Genomic DNA, 22,928 nt, shown 5'->3' on the forward strand with positions numbered 1-22,928 from the left:
AGATGTAGTATTACTTTATATATCTTTAGCCTCAACTTAAGTCGATCTCTCACTTTTCAGTGGAAATGTCTGAATGTAAATAGGGAGAAGTTTTATAGTTGAATATATACAATTACATATATACATATACATATATATATATAAAGTCAAAGATTCATGTTTTTTTAAAAAGTTTTATTTTTTATTTATTTGAGAAAGAGAGAGAGAAAGAGAGAGAGTCTATGCGTAATCTGGGGGGAGGAGCAGAGGGAGAAGCAGAGTCCCTGCTGAGCAGGGATCCCAATGCCCTGGGCACCATCCCTGGACTCTGGGATCATGACATGAGCCCAAGGAAGATGCTTAACCTACTGAGCCACACAGGTGCCCCTCAAATACTCACTTTTTTTTTCCTGTTATCAGAATCACTTTATTTTTTTAATAAATTTATTTTTTATTGGTGTTCAGTTTACCAACATACAGAATAACACCCAGTGCTCATCCCGTCAAGTGCCCCCCTCAGTGCCTGTCACCCTTTCACCCCCACCCCCCACCCTCCTCCTCTTCCACCACCCCTAGTTCGTTTCCCAGAGTTAGGAGTCTTTATGTTCTGTCTCCTTTCCTGATATTTCCCACACATTTCTTCTCCCTTCCCTTATAATACTCACTTTTAATATTTTACACCTACAATACCAAAATTATACTACTACAAATATCACTTGAGAAATACTGCTTTTTTTGCCCTCATATTTCATTAAAAATTTTATTCACACTCTTCATAGGCATCTAAAATATACATTTTATTTTATTTTTAAGATTTTATTTATTCATGAGACACACACACAGAGAGAAAGAGAGAGAGAGAGAGAGAAAGAGAGAGGCAGAGACACAGGAGGGAGAAGCAGGCTCCATGAAGGGAGCCTGATGTGGAACTCGATCCCGGGTCTCCAGGATCACACCCCGGGCCGAAGGCAGGCACTTAACTGCTGAGCCACACAGGGATCCCCTAAAATGTATATTTTAGAGTAAATTTCTAAGTCATCTTAGGATCTGAGTGTCTGTTTGGAGATACCTTTATGATGATACCACTGGATATTTTATTGAAAGAAACATTTATCCACTTCCAAAATAAAAGCATTTTTTCGTTTATACTGGCATTCTATATATGTACAATATAAGCACAAAGTATAGAGACTTCAGTTCCAAGTAATATTTACCAATCCATATTAAACTTCTTTGTTGTTTTTTACCAGCACTATGTCTAAACTAGCTTTAATGGACTGTATTTCAGGTTGATATATTGTCTAAGTCTATTGCTTGTCTAAGTAGAGTATTAGAAAAGCCTCTTTTAAAATGAGAATTTGCTCAAAATGAAATATAAGGTAACCTCTGTTTTATGACACATAATATTGACAATGAAAGCTTTACCTTATGCTCTGGCATTTCAGCATATTTGAATTTTGAATGTTTTGTGTCTATATAGCAGAGTGGGATTTGCAAATATCTTCTGCCATTTTCCATGTCACCTTCAAGGTAGACCTATTAAGATCAGGGGCAGGAAAAGAAACAAGTTCTAATGGACAACATATTTCTCATCCATTTATACCGCCTATTTCCAAAATCTATTTGAGAAGACCTAAAATAAAATGGGAAAGTACAGATAGGTCAGGAAATACAAATAAGTAGAAGACCAAAAAATCACTAAGGAAAGTGGAAGAAAAAAGGCCTGTGATTGTCCAGCAAGAAACATAGGGTAAAATTCTATGTTCAAAGGAAAAATGTAGTGGAGTACATACCTTTTATTAACTTATTTAGTGACACACATCAAATTTTCAAATATGTTACATTTTTCTCATCATAAAATGAGAAAAAGACTTCAATGCATGAGTCCTTTAAGAGGAACATGAAGTGAAACAGTGGGCATTGCCTTCCACATCCAATTTGTAAAGTGGATGAAAAGGTCTTTAAACAAATGCATTTCATGCTGCCACTGCATCATTATCATAGGCACCAGGACATATAATGTCATTCATAGATAGTGACCTTCAACCAATCTTGTCAGGCAGATGGCAATCTAGAGATCTAACATGACAATAGGAGCCCTAGAAGACCAGGCAACGAGACATTGATCTTTTCATTCCACCACGAAGGACCACTGTAGGAGTTTGAAGTCAAGCTATGGACATGAGCTAGAAGGAAGTCAGTTTGAGGTAGAAATTTCTGATGAGAGCTTGGAATGCTCATAGATTGTGCTCTTGATAGGAAAAAATGCTATTTGCATTGGACAACAGAGGTGAAAGCAGTTCCATGAACTGACCCCATATTACTAGGCTTTGCTATATTTATATTCCACTTCATTTCCTTAACACTAGAAAGGCATTGGATAAAATAAGACAAGTGACTTACTAATAACTGGTGTGCGTAGGGCACATTTTCAGTGATGATGGTTCAGAGAATTCTAGATATAGTAGAGCAACGTGGGGTGCAAATGAAGGAACGAATCTTGATGTCTGATTGACATAGGTCCAATTGCTATCCCTAAATACTGCAGTCTCATCAGTAAAAGAAGATTCGGTCCCAGGAGATTAAAATGTTGTTGGAGGACACAATCATCACAATTAAATTTCTAATACTAATGATAATGTTAATTTAATCTCTCATTTTCATAACACATTTAGATGTAGAAATCTTAGGAGATATTTTAATATCAATCCCTCCAGTAAAGGTCAGCATAGACAGCAGTGTGCAAATATGTAATAGGATCTGACTTCGTGTCCATGTAGACTTGCTTAAAGTGGTCATGCACAACATATGTAGTTGTCTTGAAAGTGTTTGTCCCAAGAATGAAGTTGCTCATGATATAAATTGTGTGATTTGACTCATTTCCTTTTCTAATGGTGAAAGGGGGTTTTCAGAGAGCCTGGGTTTTGGAGTCAGGCTACCTGGAGCTCTGACTCCACCACTTGCTGCTGATGTGAACTTGGGTGATTATTCTCTGGCCTCAGTTTCATAATACACGATGAGATAACAGGATGTATGAGCAGGGTTATGAAAATTCAGTGAGAGGTTGTGAGTAAGGTACTTGGCATGTTATCTTAAGCACAATAAGTGCCGCATAGATCTTGCCCCATTTAAAACCTAAAGGGAGAATCGTATCCAGATTGGAGAGTGGTTAGTAGCCAATCACATTGACAAAGCCGAAATTCTCCAGGGGATTTAGCTCTACTTCTCATCATTCCAGTGAAAAGTTACCTGACTCTCCATTAATATACAAAACACTTAAATTTAGAGGTATTTCTGTAATGGACTTTTCCCATACTTGGCAAAAATAAAATTAAAATGTGTGTGGGGGGGGCGTTGTATTTTGTTGTTGTATGTACTTAAATCTTAATATTTTATCTTACATGATATCATGTCTAACACTAACAAGCTTGGCCTTCATACTGGTATTTAGTAGATAAACAATTAAAATTTTAAATTTTATTCAGAAAAATTAGGAAATATTTGTTTTGGCAGCAGATATACTAAAATTGGAACGATAATGAGAAGATAGCATGGACTCTTAAATAAATAAATAAAATCATAAAAAAAGGAAAATACATAGGAATATAGTTAGTGATACTTAGTACTTTTAAATATACATAGAAATGTCATTAATTTGTAATTCATAATCACATATGAGATACTTGTAATTATTTATTTAATAAAAGAAAGAAGAGAGGAATAAAATAGAGGAATTTTGAATCAATATTGATATGCAATATTAATTTAATGAATACAATATCAATAGGTATTAATGCCATACGTAATTAAAATGTGATTGCATTTGGTTAATTTATATAGAATTCCTACTGCCTTGTGTTCATCATATATATACCATTAAGGCAATTTACCTGAAAAAATTTTGATTATGAATATATATATGTATTAGAAAGATTTATTTTTAAAACTGGTGTCTATTTTATACATCAATGAAATTATTGTGGCCATAGAAAACACTTTTAATAAGTTTAATAAAGAATGTTGAGTGGCACTTGGGTAAATATCTAGTTATGATCTTTAACTAGGGTTAAATATCTAGTTATGATCTCAGGGTTGTGGGATTGAGACCTGACCATGGTGTTGGGCTCTAAGACTGAGTGTGGAGTCTGCTTCAGATTCTCTCTCTCCCTCTCACTCTGCCCCTCAATCCAGCACACACTCTTTCTCTTTAAAAGAAATAAATAAAATCTTTTTTAAAAGAATGCTAAAAGAAAAACCATGTAAAATAATTACATAAAATATAGGTACTAACCATTTATAATCAAGAATATATTTAATGCTTAGTTAACTATCACGTTGAGAAAATTATGGAAGATTCAAGATACCTTCTATCCTGAAAAGAATGAAACTTTAGGAATCTAGCAAGAAAAGGTGACAGGACCTCAGCATAATGTCTTAATTTTCCAAATTTATCATTTGTTTTTCGTTTTTTAAAAGATTTTATGTATTTATTTATGAGAGACACACAGAGAGAGGCAGAGTGAGAAGCAGGCTCCCCACCTGGCGCTCGGTGGGGGACTCGATCCCAGACCCCAGGATCTCTACCTGAGCCGAAGGCAGAATTTCAACCACTGAGCCACTCAGGCGCCCCTCCAAGTTCATCATTTGATTTTCAAGTTCTTTACTATGATGAATCAGAAATTTCCTATGAAAAACCAACTTTTTAGCTAGATTCTTTAATGTATTGACTAGAGGCAAAAATTATGTGACTACCATGTACTTTGAGAAATAAATTTTGCTTTATATAATATGGTTTTTAAATTGAAAACAAAGTATATGGTTGGGGAACTATACAGTGTCTTATTTTGATCAGTAAAATACTATTTGTATGACAGGCAAGATGTACACAATTAAAACAAGCACATTATGACCTGATAAGTAATTATAGCATAAGTAAAAAAGTCATCATTGTTTGCTTACCAATTTAGTATAAAAATCAGGAGCATTGGAGACAGGCAAAATTTCTGAAGAATTTTTTACCCTTTCTTCTCAAAGGAGGAATTCAGTTCTTTTCTTAGGATGTTACCCATGAAATTATTATTCTAACTCCATACTAGTTGAAAGAAAGAAATCAGTAAAGCACTTGTGTTTCAGTGGGAACCCAAATTGGAATGGGTCCTACTATTTATGATATGATTCATTAGTATAACCAGGAATATTCCAGACTTCAAGAGACATGCCCTTGAAAACCACGATGTTTCACTATATAATTTGACATCATGTCTGCAAGAAACTCTGACCATAACTGGTAACATTACGCCATTCTATATAAATTTATTCAGCAGGTGAAATGTAAGAAAATTGAAGGATACCATAGCAAGTTTAGCAGGCTTGTAGGGCAGATTCAACTTTGAGGAGGGATGCTAAGACTCATAATATGGTGTCATCTTAATTATGCTTCAACTTCAAATAAAATTCCAACATAAAATGTACTTTTAATTAACATTTCCTAAAGCAAGACAAAACTCTGACCAGTGTATTTCTTGATTAGGGTACTGTAGGAACATTTCTGAACATTTAAATTTTTTAAATAGGAGTTTTGGAAATATTGCCATTTGTTTCTAAATTTAAGGCATTGTAAGTAATTTGGAGGTGCAACATTACACATTGCCTTCTACAAAGTCCTGCAGTGGTTTAATTGTGATAATGAGATGTTCTATAAAATCAGAAATCAAGGAGAAGAATTCCAGTATCACAAGTGGACATGAGATCCATATTTGTAATTAAAGATAAACTTGATAGATTCCCATTCAAACAAGTGACTGTGTATTGTGTCAAAATATTCCACTTTTTGATCCAGGACCCTTCACTTAATAGCTATGACTTTGTTTGGGCAAGTTACATAACCTCTACAACCTTTTTTCACATGGAAACTGGAAATAAGCACCTCAAAACCCACTGTGGATGAAAGGCCATGATACCTACTAATCCTATTGCAACTTTTCCTTTAATTTACTATGTGCTGATTTCCCACCCATAAAATGTTTCTGTTTCTTTATTTAACTTTTATTTGTTATTCCATTGTCTCCAACAGATAAAAGTCCTGAAGACATTTCCCCCAAGCCCACAATTTTTCTTCCTTCAATTGCTGAAATAAAAGTCCATAAGGCTGGAACATATCTTTGTCATCTTGAGGAAAATATTCCTGATGTTTTTAAGATAGATTGGAAAGAAAAGAACGTCAAAACAATTCTGCAATCCCAGCAGGGAAACACCGTGAAGACTGAGGACACATACATGAAATTCAGCTGGGTGATCGTGACTGAGGAATCATTGGATAAAGAACACCAATGCATCGTCAAAGATGAGAGGAATAAAGAAAGGGTTAATCAAGAGATTGATTTTCCTTCAATAAACAAAGGTATGTGCGTATAAACATGAACAAAAGCTCCCAGAACCCTGGTTTCAAAGAGAAAACCATACCTTTTCTGTTAAGTATTAATGAAAATATGAAAATAAGCAATTAGAAATTTTTTTTCTAATGTTGTTGCCTTTCATGGTAGCATGAATGTCCTGCTATTTCTCCCATAGACTGCAAATAGTATGGGTTTGGGGGGCACCTGGGAGACTCAGTAAACTGAGCATCTGACTCTTCATTCAGCTCAAGTCATGACTCAGGGTACTGAGAATGATCACAGTATTGGGCTCTGCACTCAACATGGAGTCTGCTTGAGTATCTCTTCCTGTGCCCCTTCCCTGGTGCTCAATCTCTCTCGATCTCTCTTTCTCTCAAAATAAATATGTAATTCGTTTTTATAAAAAACAGTATGGGCTTTGAGATATACAGAGAAAAAGAAAATGACAAATTCACTTAGCCTTTCAAGCCTCAGTTTAACATCCAAAATATTAATAATACTGATTATTTTTGCAGTCATTTAATGGATTAAATGAAACAATACCTGTGAAAGCACCTAGCTACCTGGTGCACAAGAAATGCTCAGAGTGGGGGATCCCTGGGTGGCGCAGCGGTTTAGCGCCTGCCTTTGGCCCAGGGTGCGATCCTGGAGACCCGGGATCGAATCCCACATCGGGCTCCCGGTGCATGGAGCCTGCTTCTCCCTCTGCCTGTGTCTCTGCCTCTCTCTCTCTCTGTGACTATCATAAAAAAAAATGCTCAGAGTGTACTGTTAAGGATTTTACTTGATCAGGAAATAAGAACAATTATTGCTCTATTCAAAGTATCACCCATCAACAATGAGTTGTCGGAGAGAAAATGCTCTTCATTTGCTGGAGCCAGATCACAGCTAACCAGGAATAATAATTTGACTACTGAAATTTTAGTATGATCCTGGGTTTTTTAGATTTGTATTTTATTTTATTTTTTTTAATTTTTATTTATTTATGATAGTCACACAGAGAGAAAGAGAGGCAGAGACACAGGCAGAGGGAGAAGCAGGCTCCATGCACCAGGAGCCCGATGTGGGATTCGATCCCGGATCTCCAGGATCGCGCCCTGGGCCAAAGGCAGGCGCCAAACCGCTGAGCCACCCAGGGATCCCTAGATTTGTATTTTATATACAAGAATAAAGGTGAAGTTTAGTAAGTAAAGACTGAGTGATGCTAAGGTCTAAAAACATTCATCCTTTCTACATGATGAATGTATTCCTACCATTGGTAAAAGTGCTCAGCAAACATTTATTTCAATTCTAGTATGTGCCAGACTGGAAAGGATGCAGGATGAACTATGGTCTCAAGGAGGATCACTACAGTCAAGTGAATATACTTTTCCAAATCAATCAGGGTCACTTGTGATTCAAGCATGGTGTCCCAAAGAAGCCTCACTGGGGGAGACACTGGTCATATGTAGACAGTGTGGGCAGATGGCTGAATGTGCCCGGCCTTGCTATGATCTACTAACTCACTTGACTCAGAAGTCAAGTCTTGGCTTTGACATCACAGACCAAGGCCCCAGAGAGACCATAAGAAGGAATCACTTTGGATTTACTTGTGATTAACATCATTCTTTTTTTTAAATTCTTTTTTTAATTTTTTTTTTATTTTTTATTGGTGTTCAATTTACCAACATACATACAGAATAACCCCCAGTGCCCGTCACCCATTCACTCCCACCCCCCGCCCTCCTCCCCTTCTACTACCCCTAGTTCGTTTCCCAGAGTTAGCAATCTTTACATTCTATCTCCCTTTCTGATATTTCCCACACATTTCTTCTCCCTTCCCTTATATTCCCTTTCACTATTATTTATATTCCCCAAATGAATGAGAACATACACCGTTTGTCCTTCTCTGATTGACTTACTTCACTCAGCATAATACCCTCCAGTTCCATCCACGTGGAAGCAAATGGTGGGTATTTGTCATTTCTAATAGCTGAGTAATATTCCATTGTATACATAAACCACATCTTCTTTATCCATTCATCTTTCGATGGACACCGAGGCTCCTTCCACAGTTTGGCTATTGTGGCCATTGCTGCTATAAACATCGGGGTGCAGGTGTCCCGGCATTTCATTGCATCTGAATCTTTGGGGTAAATCCCCAGCAGTGCAATTGCTGGGTCATAGGGCAGGTCTATTTTTAACTCTTTGAGGAACCTCCACACAGTTTTCCAGAGTGGCTGCCCCAGTTCACATTCCCACCAACAGTGTAAGAGGGTTCCCTTTTCTCCGCATCCTCTCCAACATTTGTGGTTTCCTGCCTTGTTAATTTGCCCCATTCTCACTGGTGTGAGGGGGTATCTCATTGTGGTTTTGATTTGTATTTCCCTGATGGCAAGTGATGCAGAGCATTTTCTCATGTGCATGTTGGCCATGTCTATGTCTTCCTCTGTGAGATTTCTCTTCATGTCTTTTGCCCATTTCATGATTGGATTGTTTGTTTCTTTGGTGTTGAGTTTAAGAAGTTCTTTATAGATCTTGGAAACTAGCCCTTTATCTGATATGTCATTTGCAAATATCTTCTCCCATTCTGTAGGTTGTCTTTGAGTTTTGTTGACTGTATCCTTTGCTGTGCAAAAGCTTCTTATCTTGATGAAGTCCCAATAGTTCATTTTTGCTTTTGTTTCTTTTGCCTTCATGGATGTATCTTGCAAGAAGTTACTGTGGCCAAGTTCAAAAAGGGTGTTGCCTGTGTTCTTCTCTAGGATTTTGATGGAATCTTGTCTCACATTTAGATCTTTCATCCATTTTGAGTTTATCTTTGTGTATGGTGAAAGAGAGCTTACACATAAAGGAGCTAGTGATTAACATCATTCTAAGCAGAGGGGAACAAGCACATAACAAGACCTGTGAAGAGCTTTGCTATATCAAGTCTAACTTTCTGAAGTGAGTTTGTGTTCTTGGAGTGTTGAAAACACCATTCCCAAATGGCAACACTTGGCTTATGGCCCAAGTCACTAAACCAGGACTTAATACCTAACCTAAGGGCAATTTCACCTTCCCACCCCAAGAAGAGTAACCTTTAGTCAACATGGGAATTTCCTGGTCAGCCCCAGGAAGCTTCCTGATTGACCCATTCCCTTCCCCTTGGGAGAGTAACCTTGCCTAAAACAACGGATTGCTTGCTAAGAATTCCCAGGCTCTCTCAATTGTTAAAAACTTCTGTTCCCCTGTAGTCCTTTCCTAAATTGATTGGTTAATAGAGCCATTAGATCTTTAAATTTACTTTGTTGAATTTTTGATCTTTAACAGATTTGTTGGCAAGGATGGAATCCAATGTGGACCCCACGGGGCATTCAGAGGCAAAGCAAAACACAGAGGTGGTAACTTTGAACCCTTCCAGTTCAAGATCTTTCAGGCCTGTCCCCAGCACTGTGGGTGAGTTCTTCCTGCTCTCAGCTCCAGTCACTTTGTGTTCTGCCTCCTAATCTAATTGGTTTTGCTTGGCAGGGCACGGCCGCTTAGGCTGCCAGAGTATTATGCCCGTGTTAAGTTAAACTACCATGTCTTTTCTGAGCCCCATTGAGCTGGATATTTGCACAGAGTCCAACTGAACAGGCTGAAGGGTCTGCCCAGAGCCAACCAACTAACCTTTCAGACTAAGTGCCCAAGATAGAAACCTCAGCAAGTTTCCAGGAGAATTGGTGGTGCACGCAGAGTCTTCTTGTATCAGAACTCAGAAACATCTCTTACAGCTCATACACTAACATGCACCTAATTGATTGTCACTATTCCTGTAGATAAAGGCTACAGCTAACAGAGAAAGGTAGAAAAAACACAAAAATTGGCGTGCAAGAGTCAAGCATTTAGAGGCCGCTAGAGCACTTGCTACCTCAGGAACACACCACTGGTAGTACAGGTTGTCAGGAAATGGGATGGATCAGTACTAGATCACTCATCAACCTCAAGAAAACTTCTGTGCAAGGAGCTACACTGCAAAATATGCACAATCCCCAATTCCAGGACACAACCCTTTTAGGTGTTAGTTTTCTGATCAAGAATCCAAGTGTCTTAGTTGATGGAATCCTTAAAGAGTCAAGCACACTACTTCTGTTATACTTGTTTATTTTTCATCTAAGAATTATAGTCCCAGATTAAAGATACCTAGCAAAATGCAAACTCTTAAAAACTTCTTTGGTGTCCTGAGGAATTAACTTGGTAACAATCAGGTTGGAGACCCAAAACTACCAGACAGGAAAGTGGGCTACCACTCATTTGCATCCAGGTATGGCTGGAGTGTGGATTAACTCCATTTGAGGCTAGTGTCCTACCAAACTGCTGTGAGCCGTCAGGGCAACGATAACCTAGAAATATATGTCCATAATGGGGAACTTGTGAATTAGATAAGATCATTAAGATGTACACTTAAAAGCAAGGTTTCCCTAATTAAACAGAATCCTGTAAAATGTTGACAATTCCAATGTCCTTTCATTGAAAGACTCACTGCAAAAGGCTAATGAAAGATTAATGATGGACAAACAGTATATGGTCTCATTCATTTAGGAAATATGAAAAATAGTGAAAGGGAACAAAGGGGAAAGGAGAAAAAATGTGTGGGAAATATGAGAAAGGGAGACAGAACACGAGAGACTCCTAACTCTGGGAAACGAACAAGAGGTGATGGAAGGGGAGGTGGCAGGGGGTGGGGGTGATTGGGGGACGAGCACTGAGGGGGGCACTTGACGGGATGAGCACTGGGTGTTATGCTATATGTTGGCAAATTGAACACCAATAAAAATAAATAAATAAATAAATATAAATAAATAAATAAATAAATAAATAAATAAATAAATAAATAAATAAATAGAAAGAAAGATTAACGTTGGAGGAAGTACCTAAAACAGAAGACTATAAAACTGATCTAACTTCTGCTCCCCTCTTGGCTCCTTTGAGCGCTCATTATAGTCTGAATTGATTTTCCACTCTGAACAGACTACACAGCCATAAACAGAAGACTGCCAATTTCATGGCTTTACAGACACCTCCATATCTACCTTCATAGGAGGGCCCCCAAATGAGCCCCGTCCATAGGGGCAAATTGCTATGTACTTTATTCTCTTAAACAGCCACGTGGAATTCTGGTAAATACTGGGTTCTGTGCAAAGGATCCTAGAAAAGCTGGTATAGGAGAGGGAAGAGTGGAAATCTTAACAAGATTATTAGTGGAATCTCTATCTAAAGTCCTTGTCCACAGGGATAGTAAAATTTCTCATTATGCCATCCTTTCTAAATCTAGACCCATTGCTAGTGATCTTTTCTCTCCCAGATGTTATTCCTGCCTTCCTGCCTGTGTCATCCTGCCTAATTGCTCTTAACTTTCTGCCTGCCTGCGACTTGGCGGATTGTTGGCTCCTTCCTTTGGCTCTCACTGTGAGAGACTCTGAGTATTTGGAGGGTAGTATCCTTTGCACCCTCTTGGGGACCCGGGTAATACACAAGGGGTTACTCTATATGTCAGAAATTCTTAAAACTAAAACTATGCCCCCAGAGAGAAGGAAACAAATTGAAGCTCATGCACTTGGTTAGATGGATCAATCCATGATGTCATTCCATGTAAATACAAGTCTGAGAATTTGAGAGCAACTGGCTTGACCAATCTTACCAGAAGTAGAAAGGCAGCTCTTGAGGCAACTCAAAGTTCTCCCGTTGTTTTATCTATCTCCCAACTTTTCCTATTTATGGAAAAGGGCTTATAAATGGCTGGCTTTAGGAAAGCAAAGTGCTTCTTGGAGGAACATGCATTTTCTGTCTGTCATTAAAGTCACACATCTTATCATGTCTTTAAAACATAAACCCAGCGCACAAAAGCTTGATACTGAGGGAAATAAACAAACCAGGCCTTTTTTTTTTTTTTGGCCTTTTTAAAATATAAACTGCTAAAGGGCTCTTGTGCCTACACTCTAGTCTATTCTCCTTGATAATCCTGAGACAAATACAAATCTTAAAATTGTCTGCATAAATATTAGTGGTCCTCAGTCCTTGCACCAGTCTGTGTGTCCATAAATATATATTGTCGATGTGAGATATTTTTCTCCCTGGATGTTTTGCCAAAAATAATTTGTAAAGAGCTCCTTGGTTTGAATATAAGCACTTATAAGGATCAGGCATTCTACAGCTCTCAGGAAGATAGAAACTAAGTTGAATGTGTTTCAACTTTACATGATCTGGGCACATATTCTCTGGTGGGTTTAAGCATAATAGGTATGTTGGTATTGCCTTCTCAGCACCTAAATCAGAAATTTCATGTGCCTGGTTTACTAAAGATCAAGTAAGTAGATGTGATCTCCATTACAAAATGTTACAGGAAAAAACTTGGGAGAATGATGGACTTTGATGTTTCATAAGATAATAAGATATTTTTACGCTTTTTATTTAATTCCAATTAATTAACACAGCACATTATATTAGTTTCATGTGTACGATATGGTGATTCAACACTTTGATACATCACCTGAGCCCATCAGGACAAGTGCACCCTTTAATCTCCATCACCTATTTCACCCTTCTCACCCCTTGTCTATGATGTTTTTGTGGATAATCTCAGATAACGAGATATAAAAAATACACAATTTTAGCTAAAGTTTTAAATAATCTCCCAAATTTTTTGAGGAACTTAAAAAAATTGTGTTTTCCGTGTTAAGATACATTCATTATATTCATTCAATATCGAGATCATTTCCAAGCAAGATAAAATACTAATATATTAGTGACTAAACACAGGTTTATCTTCTTTTGTTTCCTTGTTGCATAGAAACAGAAGATAAGTTCGCACCTACTCATAGTCAAGCTTGGTGCTTTACTGAAAGATTGTTTTATGAAGAAGCACACATTTCTAGAAATTATGAAATATATTAATAAATTTTCCAATCTAAAGAATGCTAATTAACAAACTGTTTACAACTGCTTATTGACTAGCTTTCTTTAAATATGAAAGTTTCTAGTGGTTAAGAATCCTAGTATATGTAATGCAGACTACTAAAATAATAAGAGAAACAACCTGGAAAGCAAAGAAACTAAGATGTGTATTTTTTCAAAAGAAAATGTATGAGGAATGGAAATATATTTTTTGGGGGGAGAGGTAAGGGGATTTTTGTCCTAAAGGGAGGTGGGTCGTCTGAAGACAGTAAACTCAGGACAGAATCTGCGTGTAAAGGAGAAAGTTGCAGAGGTCTGTACAAAGGAGATGTTTGGGGAGGAATGCCATGTGTGGTCAGAACTGAGTAAGATTGGAATGAAGAATTTTTAAACCAAAGTAAGCTGGTACAGCATTGGAGTTTGATTTTCTCCCCACCAAAAGGATAAATGGTTTTTTGGACTTTTTATGTTTCTTTATTCTCTTTGGAGTTTTGGTCTGCTTAAGTCTCTTCGACTTAGAGCATTTCACTGGATTGGTTAAACTGTTTGGCTTATTTGGTATGTCAGATTACGTGGAATGCATTGTCAAAAAATACTTCACACCAAGTTTTCTAGATATTGTATTTTGTAAAATTGTGGTACGTGCAGATAATATCTATTCTGGTTCTACAAGAAAACTCCCCCCCCATTGTTAGTAGTTGGTTATCCTGATGACCTTGTAACATGGCACCATTCTGCTTCTGAATCAGAGAAATGAAGGCGGGTAAACATGGCAGTGTTTTAAACAAAGAGTCAAGTCTGAGGGAAAACCAGCGCAGCCACTTTGGTTTTTCCAGACTCCGTGACAAAACTAATTTCTCTTAGTTTTTTTTTTTTTAATCATTCCTTTGCCCTCCTTTGGATATTTTAAATGACTCAAAATATAAGGGGAAATCAGTCCGAAAACTTCTATAATAGTACAAAAACAGTTTACCATCAATGTTTAGTGTGTCAAGTCCATAATTCTGTAAAAAATATTTTTGCCTCCAGAGACTATATGGCTCATCATTCTGGACCCTTTGGACACCTGTAGCTGGAATTCATTCCACTGCCACTTAGTGTGCATTGTCACTGTGCCCTTGTCACAAAAATGGGTTTCCCCCTTGAGGCCCACTTTCTGTGACCTCCAGTGACCAAGGCTCCTCCTTCACTGGGCAAATCAAAGGGGCCTTTAGGAAAATCTTGACAATCTCTTGGAATTGTCTCAGTGTACAACCTTCTGTTGATCCTTTGTGCTGCCTGCTAGTCTGACCAGCTGGTATAAGTCTCCAATATCTGTAGCTCAAGACTGTCATCAACAGGTTATGGAAATGTTCTTAGATTACAGTTAAAAGGATCCTACAGGTCACAGTTTACTGCCTGCTGATTAGGGGTTTTAGCCAAACATCAGAGGAAGATAACCCTCAACTATCCCAGTAGAAGAGGGATGTTACCAAGTGGTCCTGCTGTAAAACTAAAGGTTGAACCTTGTACACATCACACATCTACAAATGTCTCCACCTGACACCAGGTCCTACCCAGACACAGGAGATTCTGAAACAACTGAGTGAAGTACAAATAGCAGACACCCAAATAGACTGCTTTCACCTCAACAGGCTTTCAGGACTTCATACTTTAATTAAATATGAAATTCTTTCTCCTTCTTTTCTTTCCTTACTCTGGAAATGGCCTGTATCTCCCATGTCATTGTCATAGGTGTAACCTCTGGAATTTAGAGCAAGCAGGCTAATTTTATTTCAGGCTAGCAGAAAATCTAACACTGGTGTAAAATTTTCTCAAGGTAAATAAGACATCTCATTGGTTGATTCTTCTAAATTTACATCCCAAGAAATAGGGACTACCAAGAAGCCACCAGGATTAACACCTTTGGCAGGAATCCATGTGGCTTAAATGAAAGATTCCTTCAGCAGTCTTTCTTACTTATGTAATTTTAACTGCTTTGATTATTGGGGGCAATGGCATCAAAATGTACCTACAAAATGGGGAATTTTTTTATATGTATGTATATTTTTCAATTGGAGTTCGATTTGCCAACATATAACACTCAGTGCTCATCCCATCAAGTGCCCCCCTCAGTGCCCATTATCCTGTTTATAGGCATCATAAAACTTGGGGAATTATCCTGTTTATAGGCATCATAAAAATCTTCCTGGTGCATTTTGTTCTCTCAAAAGTTTTAGGGGATCCCTGGGTGGCGCAGCGGTTTGGCGCCTGCCTTTGGCCCAGGGCGCGATCCTGGAGACCCGGGATCTAATCCCACGTCGGGCTCCCGGTGCATGGAGGCTGCTTCTCCCTCTGCCTGTGTCTCTGCCTCTCTCTCTCTCTCTCTCTCTCTCTCTCTCTCTCTCTCTGTGACTATCATAAATAAATAAAAATTAAAAAAAAAGATTATTTAAAAAAAAGTTTTACATACAAGTTCTAAGTCAGTAACTTCTAAGCAAATGATTTTTTTAGACTGGGGTATTACAAAAGAATGAAAAGTATGACCAGCTCTAAAAACTATAATGTTAAACTGATAATCCTTGAGTATCACAAGGCTTATGCAAAAGGTCAAGACCTGTGTATACCACCCAGAGGAACAACAGGAACTGTTGAAAACTTCAGAGCAGTTTTTTTTAATAATAAATTTATTTTTATTGGTGTTCAATTTGCCAACATACAGAATAACACTCAGTGCTCATCCTTTCAAGTGCCTCCCTCAGTGCCCATCACCCATTCACCCCCACCCCCGGCCCTCCTCCCCTTCCACCAGCCCTAGTTCGTTTCCCAGAGTTAGGAGTCTTTATGTTCTGTCTCCCCTTTCAGAGCAGTTTCTGACAGTAGTGTTAATGCCTTCAATTTTTTTAATAATAAATTTATTTTTTATTGGTGTTCAATTTGCCAACATACAGACAGAACATGAACAGGGTGGGGGTGACTGGGTGACGGGCACTGAGGGGGACACTTGATGGGATGAGCACTGGATATTATTCTGAATGCCTTCAATTTTGATCCCTTCTCTTGGTTAAGCTGAGAATGTGATCAAAAGGCAGGGTTGTTGTAAAGGAAACCACAGGCTCACAATATACTCATTTAGCTTAAGGCCACAAGTCAGTAAACCAACTCTTCATAGCTACCCAACTGCAGTTTCAACAGCCAGAACTGGAACCTTTAGCCAGTGGACATGGGAATTTTCTGGTCAGCACTAGGATGTTTACTGATTGGCCCTTTCTACTCCCCTTATGAGACTGACCCTGCCTCAAACAATGGATTTTTTGCTAATAATTTCTTTTTCTCTCCCTCTCTATCTTGAAATACCTCTGTCCTGTAGCTCTTAGGAGTTGCCTCCTACTTGCTAGATGGGATGATGCCCGATTCATGAACAGGTTGAAAATACAGCCAAAATATACTCAGTTGAATTTTTCTTATTTCATAGATTCTCAGTTTGTCCAATGATCAGATTAGGATTAAATATTTACTTTTACTTTCCCCAGAAATGTGATGCAAAGCAAATGAAATTACATCAGTGAAAATACATGCTGTTGAAAACATGACATGGATGAATTTATTCCTATATTTATTGTATTTATTTATTTTCTTTCCTAAAACTAGCTAAAATCAAATTATACAGAGAGCCTTAATGTTTATTTCTACAGCTAACAGAGAGGGACAAATGAGCAAGGCATAAATGTAATGAAACCATTGGGCTGAAGTATCATGTTAGGTTTTGATTTTTCCAGTGTGACAAGAAAAGTAAAAAGTATAGTAAGTTCCATGGCGATGATTGTGATAAGGGAGGTGTTCTTGTTAATGATGTGCCTCACTTCACAGTTAGTTCTGAAAGGAATGTCTTCCAAGGTCTTCTCACAGCAATAAACAGGGCACTTCTGTTATTGGAATTCTACAGCAGATACCTAGTGCTGGTCCATGGAAGTTTTAATTTTTTGTATAAAAGCTTATATATATATAAGCTTATATATATATATATATATATATATATATATATATATATATATGAATGCACAGAACCGTGAGTGATTCTGAACAGAGATAAACTGATCTTCTCAAACTCTTTGACCAACTTTGACAGAAAAAGGGCACCATGGACACACATACAAGTTGAATTATGAAAATTGTTACTTTGTTGTCTTTTTATCAATCAATGCATGGTGAAAAGAGATTTTTATGTACCATTTTGAAGTTTCTATTTTGCTTTTAGTTAGTTAACCTACAGTGTTACATCAGTTTCAGGTACAAATATCATGAATAAAATCACTGTATGGAAAAGAAAGATATGCTTAGGGCAATTTAATGTGAGCTCTTTAGGATATTTTAACATTTAACATAATTATATTAACATTATCTTTCTTGGGATTTACCCAAAAGACTATACCTCATACCCATTTTTCAAGAGCACACCAACATAAGATTGTGTGGAGTGGATAAAATTGCACACCAGTATCATGTCTGTATGGACAACATAACAGGAGGTGAAAAAGGATAAACCAAAAAACCTTACAGCTCTCTCTTCCTGCATCCATGATCAATCATCATTAAGGATTTTTGCATTTGTATGTGTGTTAGGCGGTTTTTTGTTTTGTTTTTGTTTCTGGTTTTTTTTTTTACTCTGTAGATAAATACAACCCTAACCTCAAGTTTATGTATTCAGACAGCTATCAGTGTGGATGTGGCCTTCAACCTATCCCTGCAAACAAGTGCATTGAAATGCTGAGCTTTTAGGGGTGCATCAGTAGCTTAGTCAGTTAAGTGCCTGCCTTTGGCCCAGATCATGTTTCCAAAGTCCTGGGATTGAGCCATGTGTTGGGCTCCCTACTCAGCTACAAATCAGTTTCTAGCTCTCCCTCTGCCCATTTCCATTGCTGATGCTCACTCTCTCTCAAATAAATATACAATACTTTATTTATTTATTTTTTTTATTTATTTTTTATTTTTTTATTTTTTTATTGGTGTTCAATTTACTAACATACAGAATAACTTTAAAAAGTTTAAAAGAAAGGCTGAGATTATTTGATAAAATGGTCATTTGCTAAGACTAATTCAATTATATGGCAGAGATATCTGAGAGGTCACAACGGTGGAATTATGTTTGATTTCTATGGATTATTTATTTATTTATTTATTTATTTATTTATTGGGGTTCAATTTGCCAACATATAGCATAACACCCAATGCTCATCCCATCAAGTGCTCCCCTCAGTGCCCGTCACTAAGTCACCCAACCCCCCCACCCACCTCCCTTTCCACTACCCCTTGTTCATTTCCCAGAGTTAGAAGTCTCTCATGTGCTGTCACCCTCACTGATATTTCCCATTCATTTTTTCTCCTTTCCCCTTTATTCCCTTTCACTATTTCTTATATGGATTGTTTTACAAAGTGCTTTCCACAGGCTCTAGCTCATCAACACCCTCACAATCATCCTTTCAGTGCTGGCTCTGACAATCATCACTGGTATGCTATTCAGCAAGGGACATAGATTCTCTAAATCTTATTTACTTCTGGGTAACATAGAATCCTCCAAATTCAGCTCATATGAATGTTATGGGGAGGTGAGATGAGATAATGCCTATGAATTTCCACATAGTCCCTGGCACAATAACACTTAATCAATGGGTATTGGCTTTCATTAGTATTGTTGTCAGGTCCTCCAACACCATCAGTCCAGGAAATCATGTGCAGAAGTTGAGGATACTGGGGCACGCATGATTTAAAAGACAGGGCTGCTTCTTACCTTAGATAGGAAATTTACCTAAACCAGACTCCTTCCAACAGGAAAGGTGCTACTGTGGCTTCTAGGGTTAGACAAATTCATTTTGGTAGCAACCCTTCATGTGAGCAGTGGGTGCGGAGGACTGGACCGCAGCCACCGTTTCTGGTTATTTTTCTATTCAATAGTATTTATAGAAAAAAATACTGTGGAGCAGGCACTGTGCTATGAGATATGAGCACAGAAGGAAAACAAGATAATGCTAGGCATTACAGTTGTGAGGAAACAAAGGGAAAATGCATCAATCACAAACTGCAACATCTTTATGTGCAGAAATACAATATGTGAATTGATCTACTAAATTATGTAAAATCAAACAAAAAATTTCTGGAATTGGGATAATCATATTTGTATTGGCTCTTCCTCTCTGCCAACAAATTCTATTATCTATCTATCTATCTATCTATCTATCTATCTATCTATCTATCATCTATCCACAACAAAACAAAGGTAAACAATAGATATGAACTACTGAATAATATTTGTCCTCATTTCTTTTAGAACTCACTGCTATTAACTCTACAGAAGCTTTCCTGGATGATGAAAATCGTTAAGTTTTTGTCTGTGTTTGCCTTTATGTTATGCTGTAGCATTTTTCCTTCCTGATCAACTTAGACTTCAAATTCCCCTGGCTTCAGGGAGAAACCCCAGAATGGCTGGGTCTTGCAAAATAGACTGAGTGATATTTATGTCAATCCATCAATTCTCAGATCATCTTCACACAGTAAACTCTGGTTTGGGTGTGAGAGGACCATGAATTAGGGGTGCAGTGATATGCCCTGAGTTCTTTCAACAATGGATTTCATTCACTTTTGTGCCCAGTGTTTCTATTGACTGAGAAAAACATGTTTTCATGTTGCTTCTATATTTTTAAGCTTTGTTTTTGCTGGTAGTTAATTACCTGAACTGACACTAAAAGGTTCTTGTACAGAAGGCATTGTGCTGCACTGGGAGTGTGTTTTCTTTAATTCTCTTAATACTTTGAAAGATTTCATTCCTGTTATACACATGAGGAAATGAGCTAAAATGAAATTTTCACCATGCCATAGAGAAATAGCTGAGGCTGAAACCCAGACCATCTGAATCAAGATGAATCATGTCTATACCTTAGTTTTTATTCTTCCTCTATATCCCAAGGCCAAGGCCCTGAGACAGGTGCGCACATAGGGAGAGTTTGCGAGTGCAGGGCTTCAAGTGTCATAGACTGGACTTAGATTCTAACCTTTTAATTATCCAGTGAATAAGTAAGGGTAAACTGTTTGCATTTTCTGAACATACCAAATAGACACAAATAACACCTACCTGAGTTATAGAAGATATAACATGGCATACGTATCATATCTAGCTTAGGCATCCCTTGTAGCTGCTACATCATAAGTACTAGCTCCTGGCTCTTTCTCCCCACATAATGAACAAAGGAAATGATGAGGAGCATTGGTTATAGCCCTGCTGATACACCCTCCAAGGCCAATATTAGGGACTTCTGGACTCTGACCATTACCTGTAACATCATTATCATCTTCAGCAGCAGCAGCATCTAACTTTATATTTTTGCTTAATTATTTTGTTTCTTGCATGTGGAGATGCAGAATTATAGAGCAACTGAGAAAGTGTTCTTCAATGCTGTGTTGCTGGGATTGAAATCTGGATTCTAGTACTTACTAGTTGTATGAAATCAGGCAAATGGCTCCTCTCTCTCTACTTACTTTATTTGTAAATTGGGAATGAAAGTAATTATCTCAGAAGTTAATGAAAAATTAAATAAGATTTAAGTTTTGCATGCAAAGTTCTCAAATAAGTGACATTTAGTTTGTACTTAATGGATATTGCCACTTATTCCTTCTTAAGACATGATGGGGATGAATGTGAAAAAAGTCACTTATCACCAATGCATTTATTCCCATTGGATTCACTCATTATAAAGACAATATAATTTTTAATACTTTGGAATGTGCTAGGGGAATTTCATAGATTTTTGACTGACTAGACCTGCAAACTCCATTCTGAGTTGTCTCTGTGGTGGTGATGGTGATGTAGGTATTTATTACCCAGTGGTGCTGATGTGAGAGTGTCACTTCAACCTAAGTTATCAGAAATGTATACAGTCACCCCTCTCCAAAGAATACGTCTTGGCCTTTCTAAAAACTGTAAAATTAATAAAATACTTCTTTTAGACACCCTGAAGCTGCAGCTCATGAACACCTCTGCCTACTACACCTACCTCCTCCTCCTCCTGAAGAGCCTGATGTACTCCATCATCATCACCATCTGTTTACTTGGGAGACCAGTGCTTGATGGCAATGGGAAGAGTTCCTAACACATGGTGCCACCAGGGTCCACTTTTTCCCATTGTCTTTTGTCCCTCTAAGTGTCTGCTGAGGATCTAGTCAGGCTTTGTTTCTATTATTGGGTTATTTCCTTTCACGTGTGTCTTTCTTTGTAGGGTCACAATGCAGAATGGGTTTATAAACCCCTGAGCAAACACAAACTTTCACTCTGCAGCAAGAACAAATTCTGCTATGACTCAGGGGTGGGGACAGGGGGCCATCTCCAGGGACTTCATCACTTCTCTCTCTTTAATGCCCACCCACTCCTCAGCCACGCAGTACCCATGCCTCTGTGTACAGTCTACATGCAGCTTCCAGCTGTGTCCTTGAACTCTTTTACCATATGATTTCTTGGAAGCCCTTTATTGTACATATCTAGAAGATCACCTCCTTACTGACTTACTTTTGTACTGTTTTTCATAATAAAAGTGATCAAAATTCTACTTGGGCCTATGTGTACTTTTATTTGGTCCAATCTAACTGAGAGTCAGAGGTAAGAGGCAGCATAACAGCTGAGCCTTCCAATACAGTGTTGGTTGTAATATTGGCCAAATCCACATTTTTAATTCTTGTGCTGAGATGGTCCTTATGATACTTTCTTTGGGGGCACTGGACACAGGAGAGCCACAGCCAGTGAAGTTGCCCAGGTTATTTCTCTTTCAAAGGTTAACTGATTCAGACACATTTGGTTTCAGACACTCTGGTGATGACTGTTTAACATGTGGCATGGCTGGTGGGTGTGCTCAGACCTATAGCAGTGTTTCACAGGCGCTAGGTTTTCTGATCTCACATGAATCCCATGAGAGCAGCACTAACACTAGAAATGTAGGGAGATGGAGAGGGTAAGGGCTTGGACTCCGATCCCCAAGTGCCTCGGTTTAAATATTTAGCTATTTCGACTCTCTGCGACATAATTTTCTCATGTGTAAAATGAAAATACAGTGTGCCCTGTCTTGTGGACTTGTGTGGATGAGATGCATTAATTACGCTGGGTACATGCAAATCCTCAAGAGTATTAGCTACTGTTGGCACTTTGGAAATAGATAACACACCTGCACATGCACACAAACACTAACGAGGGTGTCCACTCATTCATATGTGTGTTTGTAGTTCTACAAACATAGATGTACAACAAAATGTTAATGTATGGTAAGTCGTGGAAAAAATTAGTAGTTGTATATTTTTCTATTTTCACTAATAAATGCATTTAGAGTAATAACTTTTATATATTGGAATTGAAACAATGTCTTATTTAAAATTGGGAGGCTTTCTGTATTTTATTACAATCAGCGTCAGTTTCTGTGAAATGAGTGATTTAGAAACCAAGTAGAGATTCCCATGTGGAAACAACATAAGGCCCAGCAGATAAAGGAAGAGGAAGTTTAATTTTGATCTACTCCCTGATTCTCAAAAATTTGTGCAGATCTCCTTGGACCAATTCCTGGGTTTCTGTTTAGGGATCTGGAACTGTTTCTGGATGTGGAAAGCATGGAGGCACAGAGAGAAAAGTAACAAATGACGTAGAGCTGT

The 22,928-nt window shown here is 37.9% G+C and overlaps 1 gene segment (V, D, J or C); it reads left to right on the forward strand.

Moving 5' to 3' along the window:
* The window catches only part of LOC119864100, a 44,366-nt gene extending 22,679 nt beyond the window's left edge, over positions 1-21,687 (forward strand). Inside the window, 4 exon segments of the C gene segment in view lie at positions 6,053-6,383; positions 9,679-9,791; positions 19,573-19,620; positions 21,246-21,687. Coding sequence covers positions 6,053-6,383; positions 9,679-9,791; positions 19,573-19,620; positions 21,246-21,388 — 635 coding nt within the window.
* The last annotated feature ends 1,241 nt before the right edge of the window (positions 21,688-22,928 follow it).

This window comes from Canis lupus, chromosome 18, assembly GCF_011100685.1.
Source record: "Canis lupus familiaris isolate Mischka breed German Shepherd chromosome 18, alternate assembly UU_Cfam_GSD_1.0, whole genome shotgun sequence".
NCBI classification, from domain to species: Eukaryota; Metazoa; Chordata; class Mammalia; order Carnivora; family Canidae; genus Canis; species Canis lupus.